This window comes from Oreochromis aureus, linkage group 1, assembly GCF_013358895.1.
Source record: "Oreochromis aureus strain Israel breed Guangdong linkage group 1, ZZ_aureus, whole genome shotgun sequence".
NCBI classification, from domain to species: Eukaryota; Metazoa; Chordata; class Actinopteri; order Cichliformes; family Cichlidae; genus Oreochromis; species Oreochromis aureus.
In genome coordinates, this window is record NC_052942.1 from 15,443,981 (window position 1) to 15,466,336 (window position 22,356).

General features: G+C 39.3%; 1 protein-coding gene across 4 annotated transcripts; it reads left to right on the forward strand.

The window, feature by feature from the left end:
• Positions 1-8,868: 8,868 nt before the first annotated feature.
• On the forward strand, positions 8,869-21,896 carry pir (pirin). Of its 4 annotated transcripts, none has more exons than XM_031728875.2 (10): positions 8,869-9,065; positions 10,078-10,196; positions 10,280-10,372; positions 11,876-11,956; positions 14,118-14,324; positions 16,125-16,209; positions 18,531-18,575; positions 20,036-20,118; positions 20,491-20,557; positions 20,685-21,896. In XM_031728875.2, exons 1-10 carry the CDS (start codon positions 8,948-8,950, stop codon positions 20,801-20,803), a joined length of 1,017 nt encoding a protein of 338 aa, XP_031584735.1. In that variant the 5' UTR covers positions 8,869-8,947; the 3' UTR covers positions 20,804-21,896. The 4 variants fall into 4 exon arrangements, with proteins under 4 accessions (XP_031584735.1, XP_031584736.1, XP_039464783.1 ...); XM_031728876.2 differs by having other exon boundaries at positions 8,929-9,065; positions 10,100-10,196; XM_039608849.1 differs by lacking the exon at positions 8,869-9,065 and adding an exon at positions 9,409-9,547 and having other exon boundaries at positions 10,100-10,196.
• The last annotated feature ends 460 nt before the right edge of the window (positions 21,897-22,356 follow it).

The window sequence follows — 22,356 nt, forward strand, 5'->3', positions numbered from 1 at the left end:
CTTTCAAATTAAAAACGTGATGCATTTAAGGTCATCCTGTTTGGTTTTTAATATAAGAAGAGAATTTGTTTCACTGTGTGATGGCCGAGTTTCTTTTCTTGGAGATAATTTCTCCTGCCTCAGAGAAAATCCTCTCACATGGAACAGGATGCTGGAGTGCAGAAACTGTAGACATGCAGGTGTACGGTCTTCCTGGGTCCCACAGACTATCAGCTAAAAAGAATAAACAAATTAAATTGCTGCACATTTTGTAGAATAACATTTTAAAAATACATATTTTTTATTATATTAAATTTAAGTCAAATGGAAGTGTTTCTTAAGTTATATAATGATATTTATTGTCATGGTGGGCTGTGTGGCTGGCAGGCAGGCAGGCAGGCAGGAAAAAGGACCCAAAATGCAGGACTCTCAAAACAGGACTGGAACTCAAAATCGCAGCTTTATTGCTGGCAAAACTTTCTCATAAAATAAAACTCACAAAAGCAAAAACAAAACAAGATTCAGAACAGAGGTGCTGGAAGACCGAACATAACAAACATACAGCATATAGAGGGTACGACACAGAGTACAGGAAAACACAGGGGAGTAATCAGGGAATGGGCAACAGGAGGGAGACACAGCTGGGAGAAATTAGACTAAGGAGGCAGGGGAGAAGTAAAACTGAACACACAGACATAAGACTTGGACTATCAAAATAAAACAGGAAACATGAAACAAATCACCAAGACACAGACTTGACACTGAGAGGCAGACAGAAAAAATATAACACATGGAACTCAAACTACACTAAACATGAGACACAACCGAAGAACTAATCCCTCACCAAGAATAACAGAAATATAGATTTATAATAATAATCAAAGCACAAGAGAAAAAGAAAATAATCCATAATGCAAAAATAAACCAAAACATAAGAAACTCAAAATGCTGGGTCGAAACGACCGTCATGAACCTCCGGATCTCAGGTCAGCCTTTCCACGCCGCTCAGCTCACTCTGGATTCACATCACCCCTCTCTCATCACTCCCTTCCTCCTCCTGCTAGTAAGAATAGTTATATAATATACTCACCAACTTCAGAGCTCCTCTCCACTACCTCCCTAACTCCTCAGTGTGACTGCTTAACTGCCCTGTTCCAGTCTGCATCTCTGGCCCAATTCCCCCTTTCTATATCCACGCCCACCTAGCCACGTTACCCAGGCCTTGCCACGTCAAGCTCTGTGTTTTTGCCTTTTGTCCTTGTCACGTGTTTAACTAATTAACTTTGTATAACGACCTGTCTCTGCTCTGGGTTCCTGCACCCGAGTCCAGTTTTAGTACCGACCTTTCAGTCTTGTGACACTGATGGAGAGTGTGTGTCTGTTCTCTGGATCAATGTGAGTAAGAGAGGAGCTGCTTTCAAGTTTACCATTACAGAAAAAAATCTTTTTCATGATATTCAGACTCACTGAGATCATCTCGTGTATGTGAGCTCTATTTATACTCTTTGCATGATAACCGTGAGGTGTTTGTGCCGCAGACTGGACCTGGACCAGGAGACTAAGAATCAGGCCAACAGCTTCTCAGCTGAAGGAAGCAGAGAGGACACTTTCCATCAGGACAAACCAGGATCAGAGAACCCGTGACTCCCATCTCTCTTTGAAACTACAATCCCTCAGCTGACTCTGAACTCGGAGATTTATGCTTAGCTCATCTGAACATACGCAGTCTGAGAAATAAGCTTCTTGACGTTGAGAAACTATTAACAGATTATAAAATCCATGTGCTGGCCCTGACTGACACTCATTTGGACAACAGTCCTCAGATATCTACAGAGAATTTCAGATGTTACAAGAAGGGTCCAGACAGGCATGGAGGTGGTGTTGGTTTCTATGTTGACAGTCACATGACAGTTATTCAGCGCTCTGACTTAGATCACAAAGATCTCCAGATGATCTGGGGTGAGATTTACCTGCCACATAGCAGACCAGAGTTACTGGGATGTTACAGAGAATATGACTGCAAAAATAAGATGATTATTTAACACCTCGTGTGTGATGGGAAGGACTCGAAATTTGATGCTGGACCCACAAATCATAAAAGGGCCACACTAACTGTCACACACCAGAAAGTGCCATGAATTCTAATCATATGTACAGTGGGACTGCTCCTTCTAATTTAGTTTAGCCTTCTTTATGCTTTCCTCAATACAAAGAAGAGCCTTCATCAGGGCAGCTGAGCCTTGTAGACACAACAAATATTGAACAAACCTCATGCCTGTTGCTGACAAAATGCACTGAATGTGTACTTCTGTCTTATTTAGGTCATTTTTGTAGTCAGAGAAAATCATTTGAGTTCATTTTTTCCTTAAATTATTTGAACCATCTTGGCATTGAAATTGGTTTGGTGCCTCAGTGCAACAATGAGCAATAAGGGACAGTGTCACAGTTTTCTGTATATAGTCGTTTAGTAAATGCATGAGAAAACAACTAATTGATTCCAAATTTTTATTTGAAGCGTTTAATGGAACAAATAAATAAATGGTAAACTGACTGCTTTTTATATGGTGCTTTTGTATTCAACTCAACACTCCAAGCGCTTTATACAACATGCCTCATTCACCTATTCACCCAAACATCCATACAAGCACCTTTTCTACAGCTAAGCGCTTTCTGATTCACACACACATTCGCACTGATGAACACCACATGAGCAACTTGGGGTCAGTATCTTGCCCAAGGATTTTTTGTGATACAGACTAGAGCAGGCAGGGACATCCCATCACTCATTGCTGTGATCCCAATCCCTGCTCCAACACATTCAATTCAAATAATGCAAATGACCAGCTGGGTATTATATGCTGCACCTGCCCAATAACAGACTGATCATTTGAATCAGGTGTTTTGGAGTGGGGAAACACCTAAAAACCTAAAACAAGCAGTCCCAAGGACCAGCATTAGAAAAACTGCTTTTCCATTATTGCCCAAAGAAAAGTGGCCAAACTGCATAATATTGCACTAAGGCAAAGAAAAAGACCAAAACATGTTGTTTTGGTAAGTAAATTAAACCAGAACCTGTCTAGAAACGACTAAAAATACTTCTTCAGATATTATTGTACCTGAACCGATTTTATTTTTTTAAACAGCTTATTTCAATTTAAATATGCATAAAATGTGACAGCTGGGATAGGCTCCAGCGCCCCCCGCGACCCTGGAAAGGATAAGCGGAAGCGAATGGATGGATGGATGGATGGATGGATAGCTAGCATGGAGATGTGGCACCTGAAAGGACCCCCGGTCAAATCCTCTGCTGCTCATAATTTTACTCAACACTGAGGTGTTTTGTGTCACAAAATACGTACACAAATGGAAAATACATTTAAGGGACAGTGTAATCACCCAGAATTAGGGTTAATTAATGCCACTTTTGTTCCACTCCTCGTCTGAGTCTAGTTACATTTAAATACTGATACTTCAATTTTGCCTGGTTTGAGCTCCATAAAGCAGGCAAACCAGAATTAATCACAGAAGGTGAAAAAACTGCAGAGCAGTGTTGCCAACTCCTCAGTAAGGAAAATCGCTATTGGTTGTCCTAAAAGTCGCTATAAGTCGCTAAATGACGTCATCGCCTAATTTGCATAATTGTTCATGCTAATGTCATTGTAACCTACTTTGTTGGAAAGAGAAATAACATCGTGGAAGAGACAAAGTGAGTGAGAAACGTCCTATATGCATTTAGAATTTATTTAGAACTACAAATTAAATTTCAAATTTTTTTTTTTAATTATTGTTTTTTAATGTCACAATTCCAACCCTGCTTCTTTATCCGGGCTTGGACCGGCAAAAGTGACCCGAAATTGGCACTCTGGTGGAGTTACTTAGCTTCACTGCAGAGCTGCTTTTAGGTTTTGTACAGGACACATTGGAGCTTTGTGAAGTGTCAGGAGTACCCCTCAGGTCTTCCCAGAATTCCCCCGTGCATGAAGTCTCGTCTGTCCACACCACCACTAACAAAACTGTGATAAATCATGAAATAGCTCTGAGCAATCCAGCTAATTCCACAGTACAGGCTCTGATGTCCCTCTTGAATAACTTGTTCAATAAAATTACATCAGAGCAGTGCGACGAGCTTTCATTAGGTTTTCCAGATAGCTTCACTGCAGAGCTGCTTTTGGGTTTTGTAAAGGACACATCGCAGCTGTGTGATCAGTCACTAGGAGTACCTCTCAGGTCTTCCCAGAATTCCCCCATGCATGAAGACTCGTCTGTCCACGCCACCACTAGCAAAACTGAATTTTTTCCTGACAATTCTGCTGAGCAGGAGTTTACCAGAGCACAGAATATAGATGATAAAACCCAAGAAACAGCTAACACAGAAGAAAGCTGTCAAAATGCTGACCAACACAGTGCTGCAAAAGCAGGAATCAATCCAACCCCAGATCCCCAGCAACACAAATCTTGTGTTGAACATGAAGCCAGCATCCCATTGTTAACAGACACAATTCAACCGGTGTCGTGTGAAAAGACAGAGAAACACAGATCTTCTGTAGCCTGCGAGCCACCCAAAAACAACCCAGACTTTGAAACATGGCTGAGCACACTAATTCAGGCTGTGCTTTCAAAGCTTAGTAAACTTTCAGAGTTCCCACCTTCTCATTCTCTCCAGAAACATTTGTTGGCTCGAATCTTGACTGAAATCCAGGACATGCATTTGCATTTAGGCCCAGAAGTGCAAAAATATTTTGACAGCATCGCCAACGCCATTTTCACTGATATTTCAGAGAAATTAATTGTCACTGGGGATGAGTTTTTAATGGATTTACTTGATTTAGAAGACCTAATACTTAATAGTGTAACTACTTCAGTATTCCAAGAACACCTGTTGGCAATAACAGATATCGATAGTCTGGAATTATATCAAAAGAAAGAAACACACAGATGTTCAGTGGAAAACTGCGTGGAAGAACTGCTTTTGCAGGTTGTAAAACATTCAGGCGTAGTCATCAGTACAAAAAGTTCTGAAGCCATCTCCAACCGGCTTACTGTGAAAGTCTGGGCTGAACTCCTTGAATTTAAACCACCCAAAACATGATAAAGATATCGTTGAAACTTTCAAAAGGAAGCTATCCAAGGAGCCAAGTCGCATATCTCGGTTTTTCTCATCTGTGCGTGCATTTTTTGGGAGGTTTAAGGGAAGAAACAAAGTTTCCCCCGTGTTGTGACATCGTGATATCAACTGCAAAATATTTGAGAAAACTCACTGGACACTTTAAATTAGCTAGTTTTACATTTACATCAGGTAAAGTCATTTCTGAAATTCCCAGGACTGGTCGCAGCAGATGGTCACCCCGCCCTGAGCCTGGTTCTGTCAGAGGTCTCTTCCTGTTAAAAGGGAGTTTTTCCTCCCCACTGTCGCCAAGTGCTTGCTCAGAGGGGTTTGTCTGTTGGGGTTTCTTTCTAATAAAGTTGTTACCTTACAATGTGAAGCGCCTTGAAAACACCATTGTTTGGTGCTATACACATTGAAGTGACTTGAACTGAGAACATATCTAATCTGGAAATTCAATTTAACATCAATAAAAATCTAAAAATATTACATATTGACTTCTGCTTGTTTTTATCGTCTGTGACTTGAATGAATACAAATCTGTAATTTAACAGATTTGTTTCATAAAAATTTGAATGTGTGAAATTACAACCAATAAGGTTGACCGATTTTCTTGAACTATTTTCCAAAATGTTTGACCACATCCCAAACACCATCCCACACAACACTAGTGCTGAGGTCCAAAATAGCTGTTTGCCATAATGAATCCACTGACTATGGAAAGTATGTTCCTTTTAAACTCCAGTGAGAGTTGCAGGCCACCACTTGATGGCTTATCCAAGCCTTATAGGACCCCTCTTCACCCTCATAGTAATTACCATTACGACAGGCACCAACCATCTTGCAGTCGCAGCTCCTTACATGTTGGCCCCTCTCACGGGGGGGGGGCTATACCTTCTCCCTCATAGAGAGAATTATGACCTTGTTTTCTGCTTAGCCGTCACCTAAGGATTTACATCCCTGACAAGGAGAATGAGTCCCACTATCTGTTTAGTGTCTCCCATTACATTGGCCTCACTGTGTTAACATTCCACATGCATGCAAACTGGTGACAGGAGTGTTTTACTATAGTAAAGTGAGAAAGTGATATCAGAATCAGAATCAGAAGACTTATCTTTATTTTTCCCCGAGGGGCAATTAACAAACAACCGAGCAGCATACGTTGAAGATAAGGACAATAAGAACAGGCAATAGGAGTGAAATAATAAATACACAGAATATACAGTATATACAGTTTTAAAATTACACCAGTCTGAAGGTGAATAAATAACTGCAAGTGACTAAAATGAATAAAGTGTCAGTAGTGTAAGAAGAGTGTAGTTTATGTTTATGGGTGTGGGAAATGTTCTTATCGGCTGGAGTTAACAAGCAGAGTGGCTTTGGGTACAAAGGTGGCTCTCCTCCTCTCAGTCCTGCATGAAATGCAGCGGAGGCGTCGCCCAGAGGGAAGCCATTGAAATGCGGGGTGAAGAATGTGAGAGGGGTCACTGATGATTTTAGCTGCCTGTCTAAGGGCCTGTTGGCTGAAAACCTGTGCCAGAGTTCTGACAGGCAGGCCAATGATTTTAGAGCACACTGATGCAGTGTGCTGCAGTCTGTTCCTGTTCTGAAGGCTGAGGGAGTGGAACCAGCTGGTGATGGAGAAGGTCATGATGCTTTCCAGGAAGGCATAGTAGAAAGTCATCATGATGGGTGTGCTGACTCCAAAGGAGTTGAGTTTCCTAAGGAGGTATAGCCGTTGGTGACACCTCCTGAGAATCTCCTCTGTGTTGGCAGAGAATTTCAGGAGGTTGTCAAAGATGGTTCCCAGGTATTTGTATTCCTCAACTACCTCCACTGGCTTCCCGTGGATGGTGGTGGCGACTGAAGCAGCCAGATCCATCTGCCTACTGGAGAAGGTCACCACCATCTCTTTGGTTTTGCTCACATTCAATTCAAGTTTGGAGCTGTCACACCACTCTACAAACTCCTGAAGAGTGGGCCCGTGGTGTTGTGAGGGGCCTGACAGCAGTGACAGGAGAACTGTGTCGTCAGCATATTTCACCAGGTGACAGTTGGGCTGTGTGGATCTGCAGTCATCGGTATAGAGGATGAAGAGCAGGGGGGAGAGCACACAGCCCTGGGGGGAGCCAGTGGAGGTGGAACGGAGAGAAGAAAGAGAGTTGTTCACCCGAACTTTCTGAGTCCTGTTGGTCAAATATTACTATATTATTACATATTATATTATATATAATTATATATAATAATTATATATAATTATATATAATATTACATATTACTATAACTAATGTGGTATGATTAAGTATGTGATTAATACATGAGAAAAGAGATTCCAACCTTTGAGATGATTTCTTCCAGCAATACTCTGGCTACTGCACCTGTATCTCCTTACTAGAATGAAAAACCTCTAACCATTTGCAAAACATATCAACCAACATCAATCCACATTTTCCTTTCAGTTCAGTGAAGTTTACTTATAGGTCATCAAAACCATAACCGCTCTGTAAGCAGGTTCACTTATTCAACCTGAACTAAACTAAGAGTAAATTTTGGCTTTTAGGGAGAGGTGAAAAAGCCCACTGTAAAATAAAGGGGAGTGGTTGATTCACAGCAGAAAAATAAGAACAAATGAGTTCTTCAAAGTTAAAGGAATGCAAGCTGATAAATGATTCGACCCTGTGGCCTGAGACACTGATCAGTAAAAACTGTGGGCCAGTAAGGAGGGTCAGATATTTCTGAAGGTGGGTGTGATGTTCAAAAGGAACTGTATCCTTCTCTCCGATGTCTATTTTAAAACTTTTAAATATATCTACATCACTTCTAGTAGCACAACAATAAACTGTGGGGGGAAATCTGTAGTCTCAAAGAATCACCTGTTAGCACTTTAAACATTGTTGAGCTGGATGTTCATGTTGTTTGTGTTGAGCTTATTCCTTGGTCATTTGGTGATGACAGGATAAAGAGTCAGAGGGCTCTGTGTGAACCTGTGATGGCACAAGTGCTGAAATTGTACGTTTTTATTTTACTGTATAGGAGAAACAGGAAGTTGGTACATGCAAGAATGAAATGTCCCCAGTAACTAGAATAGAATAGCTCTTTAGTCACTGTACTGGGTGTGATGACCTTGTGTGCGTGTCTTTGGTTTATTCACGGTTTTTATTTCTTAAGCTCTTATTGATCATAGTTCTCGCTCCCTCAGGAAACACAGACAGACTACACACAGGCTAAGATAAAACACTGTGTCGTTCCTGTCTGTCTCGCGCTAGCAGCGCCTGTCCATCTTAAATTCATCATCATATTCTGTGTTATAATTTACTTTTTTGTGTTTGAAAAGTTTTGTGTTCTTGCCGCATATGTCGCAGACTGCATCTTGGCTGTTTACACGGCTCCACTTACGACTAACTAAATGAGCGAACACGCGTGAGCCGTGATCCATTTACACAGCCGTATTTTGCATATCATGACGACAGGGGGAAGAAGAAGTAGTTCCTACCAATTCTAATTACTTTCCATTTTGTTCCTGTTACTGATAAAATCCAAATTTGCCCAAATTACTAAAATATTGATATGTTAATATGAAAATCGATTCTTGAACATAAATATCTGCTATGGGAGGAGTCGATACTTCAGTGTATTTCACGAAACTGGTCAAGCACCTGCTGTTGGGATTCTGGAGGACTGCAGGAGAGCAGGTTTGAAGCAATGACTGTGGCTTATAAGTTTATGACCTATACTGCAACCAGATAGCAGGGGGCGGTAGAAACGGTTTGAAGAGGTTCAAAACCGCGCCCCGTGTGCCCGCAGTGGGCAAATACCTGGGCCTAGGGACACAACCGTTGCGGCATTTAATCATAAGGCTGAAAAATGATTAGTCATCCCTCCGCCCCAAACACAAACATACACACGCTTCCGCCCCTGGCTTGTTATAGTAGGCTATCTGAGCAGGTGAAGTTCCAGAAAAAAACTCGCTCCTGTCCGGCAGGTAAGTGTATGAGCTGGATACAGCCTCTAAAAAGCCGAGGAATAAACGGCTAGTGTTTCTACACAGAGTGAGAACGGGCTTTTTCTTTACCGTGGTATGCTTTTTTTCTGTAAACGTCATTCTCGAGTCGCATTTAAACATTACCGAAAGGGCTTTTCATGGCAGGTAATGCAGTGCGGTGCGCCTTTATTTCCTAGAATATGACGCACTATGTGTGGTTAGAGTTGTTCACTAAACAGAAAAGAAGGGACTGCTGGTCACGTGATCACCAGACCAGACTGCAAATCGGCTTCAACGCTAAATCATGAACAGACGTCGTTTCAGGAAGTGATCACACAACAGAGCCGGGAGCGAACAGAGACGGTGTAGGCCTAACAAGGTCTGAAGAAGTATCAAATGAATACAGCGAAAGTTACGGGAGTGAGCCGACAGCAGGAACTGATGATCAGCTGACCGATCAGCTGATCACTGCGTCAGACTCTGTGAGCTTTTCGCAGTGGCGCCAGATCAGCTGAGATCCTCCAGTTCGCCCAATCGAGTGTTTAGAAATCGGGGAATGAAATAGGGGCTATTTTGTCATATCTTGGTATTTTACAGTATTTTATTTCAGAATAGTCGCCTACAGTAGAGGTGCGGTTTTGTCTTCAGGATGAAATAATTAATAATCTATTAAAAACATTTATTTACTTTGAGACTTCTAAGTCATTTGAGACACGACAGTCTATAAATACAGATTTTTTTTAGAAAGGAGAGGTGAACTGAAACTTTTAAGAGTAAGGAAGTGCTTTAATAGATAAAGATGGAGAGTTAAAATCTGAGTAATAGATATAAAATGAAAATTATTCACAAAAGTTATCACAAGTAGTGAACCAACAAATAAAAAAGGCATGCCACGGGAAAAATAAAGATTTTCTTATTATTATTATCCTCTTTTTAGTGAATGCTGAGGTATGTTATGTATTGTTTTGTATCATTGTTTTGTATGTTTATGTATATGTTATATACGTTGTAGTGACTACTGAAATCTTCCCCAGAACGATGAATGTGAGGAGAGTGCAAAAGACAGTTCTGAGTGTGGAACAGGAAGAGGGGCTCGGCGCTCGGGTCCGCAGGAGCATTGGGAGAAAGGAGGTACGTTCTTCAGCTGTCATGCTGCTTGCTGAAAATGCACTCAACAGCACTCCTCAAACATATGCTGCATATTTTATTTCCAGCTGAGGAACCTGGATCCTTTTTTGATGCTGGATGAGTTTAGAGTGAGCAAGCCAGCGGGATTTCCAGACCATCCTCACAGAGGATTTGAGACGGTGAGGCTGTGACCAAAGATTTACAAGTTCCAGATTCTCAAGTTTGGGAATTTGCTGCTCTTCCTTCCTGCTTTTGGTCTTTCTGTTGGGGGTAAAAAAGCAATCAGTTTTTCTATTTTTCCTTTTCTTCTTTAGAAAATTATGAGAATTCTTTCAGTGTTTTACAACACTTAATAGACAAAAATAGAAAAGATTTCAAATTTACATTTTTAAAATCAAAATCTGCAACACTGCAACAGGTTGCAAAGCAGCGTATGAAAGTACGACGTGAAAGTACTGCAGTTGTCAGCCTTTCACCAAAACGTGGTCACACTAGTACATCACCAGTAGGTGAAATTCCTCCTTTCGTCACTAGATGGTGACATCAGGACAAGGCCCAGGAGATAAATGTACCACATTCATTTATACAAACGTTATTTCAGGTTGATTGACCTTTTTAAAACATAGATGAAGTCCAAAGTAGAAGAAACACTAATATTTCATGCCACTGACTGTAAACGTTGCATAAACTCACCTTTTACCCAGAATGGTTTGCAAGGAAACGTGCAAAGAATCAAATGGAAAAAAAAAATCCCCTGTTTTGAAATGAACAAATGCCCCAGCTATTAGTGGAGCAGCTTTACTTTTGTGGGAGAGGTTATTTTATACATATTATGAGGACTTTAAAATAATGCCAAATATCTGTGCATATTTTTTTTATTGAATTTTTGATCCAATTAAAACTTGAAGCTTCTAAATGTGAGGGTTTTTTTTTAAAGCAAATTATTTTTAAAAAGGTGATGTTGTCTTCAACTTTTACATTTTACTTATTAATCAGTTTATGAATCACACAAATTAAATATGAAGTAGCCACAGCTCTTTCTAGAATGGACATCACAATTTACACAAAACATTAGCAAAGCTGCTACCACAGCTATGAATCAATGAAGTGTGGCAGGCTCGACTTGTGTCTTCGTAGTCTTGAAAACCCAGACGTTGTCCTTAGATTGCCGGACTTCCCCCAACTTTGTTTGACTTGGCAGATGCGACTTAAATCTCCTGGTGTGGGTGGACAGGACTAGGCTTCACTCCCAGCATGCCTTTCAGCAGGTGTGTTTGTACACACTCACATGACTTTTGAAATCACACAGCTGTGGAGACAGATCGCATGCAGTTCACTGCGGGAGCCCAAGCGTTCCTCTCTTACACAGATGTTCACCTTTGACCTTCTGGCCTTACTGTCAGTACTTCTCTTCCTGTCTACTCTGACCACTCTGAAAAAAAAAATCCATATTTTTAAAAGTTCCTGCTTAAAAATAAATGCAACCATGCCTTTTTGTGTTAATGAAGCAAATAAATCAATGGTAGAGTTAATGAAAAAATATTTATGTTTTTAAAGGATTTTGCCAAAACCTGTTGAGTAAAGGTGCCATTAAAGGGAAAAAGTTTAATCATGCCTTTTTTTAATTTTAACTGTGACTAAATACTGATAATGGCTGATTATGCTGTTTATGTGTCTTTCAGGTAACATATCTTTTAGAGGGGATCATAGCTCATGAAGACTTTTGCGGCCATTCAGGACGACTGAAATCTGGAGATCTGCAAGTATGGCTTTCTACAAGGGGACCTCTAATGATTTTTCCTATGTATACAGTATACATAGGAAAAACTGTATGTTTTTCCTATGTATACAGTTAAAATGGCGGATGCTCATATTGAAAAAGGTCAAAGTTTCAAATAAGGAGTTCTGCACTGGCAGGAGTATTCCCTCTGAGCTAAAACCTTAGACCTTGTTCAACAAATCATACACTGTACATAAAAGATGGAAAGAGCCATCATGATGTCACCCTTTAATTTGTATGCCCTTTAATTTGTAACTCTGAGTTCATAAGTTACCAGCTAAGCTTGGCTAGCAAGGTGCCTCCATATATGACATACCAGCTAATTAGTGCAACAGTCAAAGAAAATACAAAAGTTCAGATGATTAAACTAAAATGTTCCAGCAATGCCAAACATGGTACATTTCAGCCATTTGAATTAGCAATGCGAAGTCTTAAGAGACAACTAAGACTTTAGCTGACGGCTTCAGCATCCACTAGGTAAGTTCAATATTTTGATCACAATTTAAACAAGAGTGCTAAAAAATCAACACTTTATAGTTGTCATAAAAAGGGAAATTAGTTTTAGAGACCAAAACTAAACTTGGATATAGCCCTTTATCAATCTGGAGATTTAATGGTCGTTTCTGGGATTCATTCACTCTTCAAGACAGCCTCAAGTGGTCATTCAGGTAGCTGTTCCCTTTTTTTTTCACTTCCACAGTGGCTTAATTTTTCAGTCCCAGAGGCTGTCAGTTGGCACTGATATGTGGATTTTGAACCAAGCACAGCTGTTTCCCAGTGTATCCAGTGTTTGCGCTAAGCCGCTATTGACTACAGCCTCATATTTGGATTCAGTGAGGCTTCAACAGTAGAACAAGACTTAAGTTTATGAGAGCATATGAATCCCCACAAAACTCATTACATATGCATTAAAATGTTGTGCACTCACACTAATTGGATATTGTGCCCTCTGGGATGTTTCCTCTGTTTTAAAGTAGTAAAGCAATATTCACACAAACACAGCCCACTGACTCAGCTTCAGTGTGCAGCAGAGGTTCAGTCAGTTCAGCTGGATTTGTTCTAACCCACCCCGTGCACCCTCAGTTGACTCTTGTGGGAGCTGCAGATGCTCAAACAAACGCCTGCCTGTCCTAACGGAAAAGCTAGATGATGTAGATGAAAGCAGGGTTTCATTAGAGGAAGCGGTGAAAGAAGCGATCAGCAAAGAAAATGTTTGAGAATGTTCTCAGGTTAAGTTGAGATGGTGACTCATTTTTTAAATCCAAACCAGAAGCTTTGTTCTAAGTTACAGATATTTCATGCCTATTTAATGATAACAGATATTTTGAAATTATTTTCAAATTTCATTCTCTGGGATTTCCTAAGGGTTTGTACTAATTTTCTGCTACATTTATACATCTTTAATTTTCCAGTTTACATCAAGTAACTGATAAATAAAAACCTGCATGATGAACACTCTCAGATAAATGATAAGTGGGCAGATATAGTTACACAAGGTTGGGAGCTGAAATTTCCAGCCGGTCTAAAGGAGATGAGGAGATACTCCCAATCTAAATTTGCAATTTCTGTCAAAGACTATCAGTGGTTCTCGTTGCTTCTAGGCTGTGCTGTGTGTGTGTGTTTTTTTTGTTTAGGTGGCTGTCAAACAGTATTACAGGACACCCGCCTAGAAGAACCCAATAAATATAGTTGCACTTAGTTATATAAGTTATATTTCATTATTTGTATACATACACACTCAATGAGAGTGTTTGCTTGCCTGCCTTCTATCTCTTCTATCTAAAAAACACACATTGGCATAATGGTGACACCAGACCAAAAATGAGGGGAACACCAAGGTTACAACACATCCCCTCAGGGAGATTTATGTCTGTACAAAATTTCAACATCGACTGGCAGCTTTTCAAAGCTGTTTCTTCCAAAATGATGAACCAGTCGCTGATAGCCACCATCCACAAGTGTTAGGCCCTACACCAAACCACTGCAATGCAAATAGTATCTAGCTCACCTCTAATCCAAACACAAAATTCAAGCAGACAATAATAAACTGTATTTTTTTTTCATTAGTCCTATCATACACATGCTTGCACATCATTTATGACTGTGTCTTTTGTACATGTGAATTATGTCTCCTTGTCCACCAGTGGATGACTGCAGGACGGGGGGTGGTCCATGCTGAGATGCCCATGTCAGAGGAGCCGGTAGTGGGCTTACAGTTGTGGGTTAACCTGTCAAGGCAAGAAAAGATGGTGGAGCCTGCGTACCAGGAGCTTAAAGGGTCAGATATCCCCAAACCCAGCCAGGGAGGAGTTGCGGTCACTGTGATATCTGGAGAAGCTTTAGGAGCAAAGGTGTGTGCATGTGTGTTTGTTTTTATAATTCATCTACAGGGATCTGATATCACTAAAACCTTTCTCCTATCAAGTCCATAAGAATAGCACTCTAAAACAGGGCATGATGTTTAGTTTCCTGTTAGCTGCTGATCTCATGATGATTGCTCATTTGCTGGATGCTTGAGGCAAAAAGGAAAAACCTACAAACAGTGTGTGGGTGTGGATGTTCATCTACAATAGGGGAAGGAGCCTGTTAACTGCACTGTTTGACCAGAGTGAGTGTAAGCAGTGTCTGAAAGGTGGAAACTACAAATAAGAAGCAGATTGTTCGGCGTTGTGAGGGTTGAGTTTTTAGTTAGTTGTGGTTTGCCTTTGTGGTTGTTTTAATACTTTTGTGAACATTTGATGTGGAGGTTGTTTAAGGAAGTGGGCACTATTGACAAATTTTAGGCTAAATGTAAGACTGAAAGTGAAGGAAACTGATGCAACTAGTGGTTTTTAAGTATGTGTTTGTGTTCATCTATGTATGTGGACTTTATTATAATGACAATCAGAATGTTTTATTAATACCAGAAGACATTATGTTGTCACAGTTGCTTCACGACAGTAAGAACAGTAACTAAATAAACTAAATTAAATAATAGAATATATTACACACTTGTACATTGAGGAATTGTATAGTGAGGAATGATCCAGTTTGCTGCTTGTGATATACTTTCAGAAGAATATCAAGTTCAATGGCCTTTGTAAAGATACAAATACGTGTGTGTGTGTAATGAACAAGGTTACTGCCGGTAACATTAAATCCTCTGATGTGCGCTGTACAATTATACCACCCTGTAAAAAGAACAGTTCAAAGAAATCATTAAAAGCCTCAAATGACACCGACGCCTGACCCCAACATTACATTTTTTGGATAAGCTCATCACTTTGGTCTTCTGCCAGTCGTATCCATTTTTTAAACCGGCAAGTTAGTTTAAATTTAATTGTGCCCAGTTTTATTCCCACACTTTGTAAATGTTTTCACAAGACACTTTTAAGTGCTGTTTACAGTAAAGCGCTCTTGGGACAGCAAACATGTCACAATACACATCTGGTAACAAAAATAAAGAGACCAAAGTGGAAAAAATGTAGCCTATGAATACATTTTTTCCACAAAGTACTACATGAATGTGATGACATTCACATTTGAAACACATTTATTTTAATGTATTTATGTGGAAGCACTAATCATGTGTCTGAACTATAGACTAACATAATTATTACAGTGGAATTGTTTTTCTGGTTAACTGACCAGTATTTGCTTGCTTTTGGCAATATTCTTGGTCTCTACTAACGTCTGAGGGAAATGCGTGAATCTTATATCGTCACATGCTTCACCAGCTATTTGTTAAAAACGTCTGCTTGCTGTTTGATGTTGAGCAGGAGATGTAGCGGTCTTTTCTGTTGAAAACAACTGCCTGTTACAGATAACAACAATGGAGAAAGAGAATATGCAGCAGTTAGCTATGCAGCTGATAAACTGCAATACAAAACTCATAAAAACTGTGAAATCCAAAACTGTGTTTTCAGTCATGTGCTGTAAGAAATTATATTTGCGAGTATTGCATCGGTACGTGTTACATAGGTGTCTGGTGGAGTGCAATGTGGAGTAAGCTATGGTAAATTAAGACTAGTAGTCTTAATAACTGTTTAACAATTACTCAAATATACTCAGATATTTTATATCTTCAAACAGAAGAATAACTGTGTAACTCTCCTTGTTGCTGTCTTACTCTCTCTTGTTTTCTTTTTCTGTTTCCTTTTGTTTTTGTTTAGTCCAAGATCTACACGAGAACTCCGACGTTATACCTGGACTTCAAATTGCAGGCAGGGGCCACGCATGTGCAGCCTGTCCCTCAAGGTAGGAAAAATTTAGAAACTAGTTTCTCTAACATGAGTTGATAATAATAAAATTCTTAATCATGTCTTTGATGATGCTTACATAAACATCTTGTGGTCACTTTGGGACTGACGCCGTCTGGTATTGAACTATTGGTTCTCAAGTGTTGTTGCCAGGAGAGGACTCTGTTCTCCACAGGCTGTGTTGAATATTGGCATATTTGTAAAAGAGACAGAACAATGACTAATGCTTCTGGATATAAAAAGTGTTTCAACTTACTTTTTTTAAAGCAACAGAAAAACAAACTCAAAACAAATGTTTGGCTTTTAAAATTAGAGTTTTTAGAATAAAAATTTGGTTGAATCCATGATTATTAAAGCCTCTTGTTTCTATTCATGTTGGATTGCATAAGAAAGGATAAATGTTACTGGTGACTGTGACTGCGAAATATAAATTATTCTCTTAGTTAGTTACTTTGAGACTTGGTATTCTGGAATCTTCAAATTTTCATATGTTCCTTTTTCCAATAAATAAATAAATAAAAATCCTAGGTCACAGTACAAAATGTAAATAGCAAAATGCATCTGCAAATAATTCTAAGGCTTTATTTCATTAAAACATAAATGACCAGTGATGGGAATAACGGCGTTTCTTTTTTCAGTAACGAGTAATCTAACTACTTACTATTCCTATCGTTACAACGCCGTTACCGTTACTACCAAGAAAATGCGGTGCGGTCGCGTTTCTATTTTTCAACAAACAGACGGTTGAAGCTGTCTTCAGCTTACTGCACCTTATATCAGTTGCACGGAAGTAGCTGCCAATGTGTAACTAATCTGGGCGCTACAGCTTTAAGCAGCTGCGCGCGCTCCCGCGGGCGGCAATCACTTTCTTGCAGACGATCACTTTTTGGCACAACACCTTTGGCTAGGGGGCAAAAGAATTGCATGAGTGCTGCTGTTTGACTGAGGAAGAATAAAGTAGTCGTGGTAAGCCAATCACATGACCACTTAAAGACAAAGCAACAAGGTGCCAGTTTTTAAATTGTGTTGATAGGCCACGTAAAACCAGAGTCATGATAAGCAATATATACGCGTTTTTTCCTGAATAGTTTTGTCACGTTTCCTGTCTAAGGACAGCGCTAGCAAACACTCTCAGCTTATGACCAAAAAAATTTTAAAAAACCAAAACAAAAAACAGCCCTTTCGTGTTGGCGGAAAAATTCACCATGTCGACCAATCAAAAAATTATATGGCAATATGACATTTGGTTGTTTAGGAAGAGGGGGAAGCTTTAGGCGTGACGGCGAGAGAGAGAGGGAGAGAGAGAGAGAGAGAGAGAGAGAGAGAGTTTTGAGATGTGAGAGATTTGTGACGTTTAGCGTGTGTGGAATGTCTAATGTGTTGTCTTGTGTAGTTGGTGTGTAGTGTTGTCGATAGTTTTGTGTTGTGTGTCAGAATGAGGCGACTGCTGTCTCCAGGTAGAAAACAGGAGCGATACACCTGCTGCTGTCAGACCTGCAGGTATCAGGTTGTGATGTTCTCCTTTATAGTGGACAGAAGATTTTGGAGTGGCACAAATAATTTGTGTGGCATCTTATTGAATGCAGAACACCTGATTTTTCTTTAAATAGTTTGAAATGGTTATTTAAAAAAGGGGGGTAAAAGGTAAATGGCTGCAAATAACTTTGTTGTTTGCAAAACTTATGATTTTAAAATTGACAATTTATATTTGCATTTAAAGTTATGAAATATGATTCATTAATGTTTGTGGTTTTTACAGTAAAAATATAACTTTTTCTACTTGGATTTTATGTTTTTTGTCTGAATTTAGATCAATTGTGTTAATACAGTATGTCAAAATGAAAACATAACTGTAAATTCAGACACGTGAGATTGTGCTGAAAAGAATGATACCAAACAAGGCAAAGTAAATCGTTTTTAAAGATGAAATGTAGAGGGAAAATCAACAGTAGGTAAAAATGGCCAATTATACCCTGGACCCCCGAGGGTTAAACTTTTTTTTTTTTAAAGTAACGCAATAGTTACTTTTCAAGTAATTAATTACTTTTAGAATCTTGTAACTCAGTTACTAACTCAGTTACTTTTTTGAAGAAGTAACTAGTAACTATAATTAATTACTTTTTCAAAGTAACTTGCCCAACACTGTAAATGACCTGTCAAATGTTAAAACTGAGAGTCAGTGTTGACAACCTTTTTTCTGATGCCTACAAATGTCCAAAAACAGAATAAATTCAGGTAGAGGTGAATTGTCTTTTAAAATGATTAACCTATTCTATTATTACACCTGTACTTAAGATATGATGTTTCTGCGCTTGACAGGTTGGACCACGTTCATCTACACACTATCAGGATCCACTCATGTTGGTAAGTTTCTTCTTTATTTGACTAATCATTACTTTCCTAATACCTATTTTATTGTTTGTTATTGTTTAACAGCTCAGATTTATGTAACGAGATTGGTTGTACATTCACCCATGCTCCACCTGAATTCTTCTGAAACTTGATCTGGTTATTTTTGTGTATGCTTGCTGGCAGGCAGACAGCCTTTTGGGGGTCGCTAATGCGTCGGGTAGTGCTCTGTTTGGATTTGTTCTCTCCCTGGTTTCCCTCCTTGCTCGTCCTGGGGCCTTATCAAAGTTACAAAAATGTGTGTGATCTCAGTCCAGCTGCATCTTCCTTTCAGCTTGATGGATATCGACTGTCACTCAGCTATGATCTCTTTAGACTAGATCACTGCAGATGATCCAGCATCTCTGGAAATATTATAGTGCACCTGTGTGTAAAATACCACCATCTCACTGTTTGACTTCTTATCAGTGAGCTTATGTTCATGTTATAACTGCAGCATGCTGCGTCAGTGTTCCTGTTTGGTCTGTGAACTATATCGTTTCATGCTTATTGAACAGCATGGTGTAATCAGGGAATTCCCCTCACATGCGAACAAAGTCTCTCAGAGAATGAACTCATTTTCAGAGGCTTTGTTAGTTTGTTGAAACCTGTTGTTTTGTTTTAGAATTTCCCTTTTAATATCCTTCATTATGATTCAGTTGCTCCATTGTTACACTGCAGGGTCTCTCAGACTGGGTGTAATTTCGAGCAGATGTTTGATGACACGAGAGGATGAAAATGACTGCCAAGATTAAAGAAATTTGATTTTAAAGTCTCTAACTCTACAGGCAGTCCTCCCAAATCAGCACCAGCTGGCTTTGATGAATGAATCCAACACAAGTGGGATTGGCTGTGTTTCTCAGCATTTAGTGTTGGTGTTGCGAACAAACTGCTCAAGTAGTTTGAAAGTGTAAATGGGTGAAACGTGGAGGTGGCAAATTTACTCCCAGTGGTTTTGATGCTAATGATGCTTATTTCGACTCACAAACTTAATCACTTATATTTGATAATTGTATTTTGTGTTGCTCTTTACATGATTTATGACAAAGTACAACTCTATGAATGAAATGTGCACTCAGTTTCATTCGTCATAAGAAAAAATGGGATTAATGTGGCAAAATGGTGGGAAACTGTCACATTTAGAAAATCAATACAAATTAAGAATTTAACAAATGTTATTATTATAATTATTAATATATCAACCTTAGAATATTTTGAGATAATTTAGGGCATCTTAAAAGAAGAATGACTCATTTTACTCAAAGCAAAATAATATATAAACTCATATCAGTATAAAAAGTGAGATCATCACGTTGAATTGTTCTGCAGCACGATAAAAGATACAAATATGAGGCCGTAACAGCTGAACTTGTGCTTTGCTTTTACTCGCTCACAAATATCACGCCTTGAATATTGGACTTCCCTTTCTTTTCAAGGCCCAGATGAGGAGCAGCAGCAGGTGGAACCTCATCACACTGTGGTGTTTGGGGATGGAGACTGTGTCAAATTTGAAAACAAGGTTGGAAAAATATCTTTCACCAGTAATATGCTATGGGAATTTCCCATCTCATGTCATCTAGTGGTGATTTTCCTGTCTTTGTGAGGTGTTTTTAGTGTGAACTGTCAAGATGCAAGATGCTGAAACCTAGATCTTCCTTCATGCAGGGTGATTGGTAGAAAGCTCTTAAAGATTTATGTAAAAGTGCTGTGTAAATGAGACTTGTAGTAAAAGTGCTATTTAAGCACCAGTCCATTTACCAAATGGTGAACACGTCTTCGGTCCCTGTCTCTAAGCTGGGAGCTACTGACTTTGAATTTTTCATGAAAAACTTTAGCCCGTCTGTAATTCCAACAAATATTACTTCACTTCCTCTTGTGTTTTTTTCCTTAGGGCTCCGAGGTTTCCCATTTTGTGCTGATTGCTGGACAACCAATCAACGAGCCTGTGGTACAACACGGTAAGTCACTGGTGTCATTTCCTCCACAAAGTCACTGACAGACAAAAAAAGATGCTTTGTGTTTTTAGGGTATAGTTGATGTTTATAACAGCTGTGATGTAACACTCATGTTGTGTCTGCTGTTCAGGTCCATTTGTCATGACCACAGAGGACGAGATCAGAGAAGCTTTCAGAGACTACCAGAATGGCAGAAATGGCTTTGAGAGGGCTCCAAACTGGAGATCCAAGATCAGGGATTCTGTTTGAACACCACATCCTGATACTCCTTTGCCCGTTAGAAAACATTTGTTTTTGAGAACTTGTTTTTATTTCTTAAGCTATGATTTATGTGTGATTAAATTAAACTTGTTACATGAAATGACCAGAGCAGGAAATATGCTTGTAAGAACTTTGTTGTGTTTTGGTACAAAGGTAATCAGGGTTTGAATTAAAGTAGAGGATCTGCATTTAACATGAAGTTAAGGTTACGGTAATGCAGTGGCCATGGTAAGAAGAGACACTGGCTATCAGTTTGAAACAGGAAATGGATAAACTACCCTGACCTCCTCACTAGACTGAGAGTGACTCTATAACACTGAACTTCTTATGTTATTATGGCCACTACAGGTCACTGTCAACAAAATGTTTCAAAGGGTTGCTGCTTGAACAAACAGCTGTTTCAGTCGGGGCGAAATCATTTTCATTTGTGTGAGAGTTACAGCACTGTGCAAAAGTTTCGAGCCATACCTCATTTCTTTATATTTTGCTTCCAAGGTCTGAACCAACAATTCTGACCAATACTGACCAATTAGGGACTTTGTTACTTGCAGCCTGTCACAAAAACACATCATTTATTCACATTTTTTTTTAGCTTAATCTCTGAAAAATGCCAAAGAAAGCATAGTATGACAGATATAAATAGTAATTCTGTACCAGCAAGGTGATTCCCAAAGAGGTATCAGCATGGTGTGCAGTGGATCCTTAAAAAAAACAGAGGAAACTGGGCAAATGGAGGACAAAAGAACAAAGCTGAAAAAATGATCTACAGGAAATGAGTAGTATCAGAAAGTCATGTCCTTAAGAAATCGGAGAAAAACCTGACATGGGACATTAGAGATGTATCTGACTTTTCATTTGATCCATCTTTGGAAAGCTTTAAAAGACTAGATGACATGTGTAAATGCACTTCTCAGATGTACTCATGCTTTCTTTGTTTTTAAGTTTTTAAGGTTTGATCAATGACCACTATAAGAATCATCCATGTTATTTTACACACTGATTTGTCAGCATTTCTATCCAAATTTAACCACTATAAAAGTTTCTGTGCTAAATAAAATGTACCTAATTGCAAGCCTTCTGCTCCTACTTCTCTCCCCTTCTTGCTGTCTCTTCTCAGCCAGTGTCTGAGGTTCATTTTCCACAAACACTGAAAACACAGTTTAAATTCCCAGTTTGCTCTGCCTTCTCCTCTCTCTCAACATCACAAATTAAATGTTTTAGCATAATATAACATGATAATTTGGGGGAAGCTTAGCATGTGCTCTCGTCTTAGTACTGCTAGTATACGGGAATAATTTAACAAAAGTAAAGTGAGATTCTTTAAATGTACTGGTGTGGGCCCAGTTAAAACCTAATAAACCACATAAAAGTTTTAAAGCATTCCATAGTCATACAAATAATTGATTTTATTTATATGTCCTCACAGCACACATGTTGCTAGTGGATTACATTCAAAGACAAATGGGCTTGGAGGGGTGTGTGGGTGTGGTGTCTGTGAGACAGGGGTGGTGCCAGCATCTTGTTTCCCCTTACATGTTATA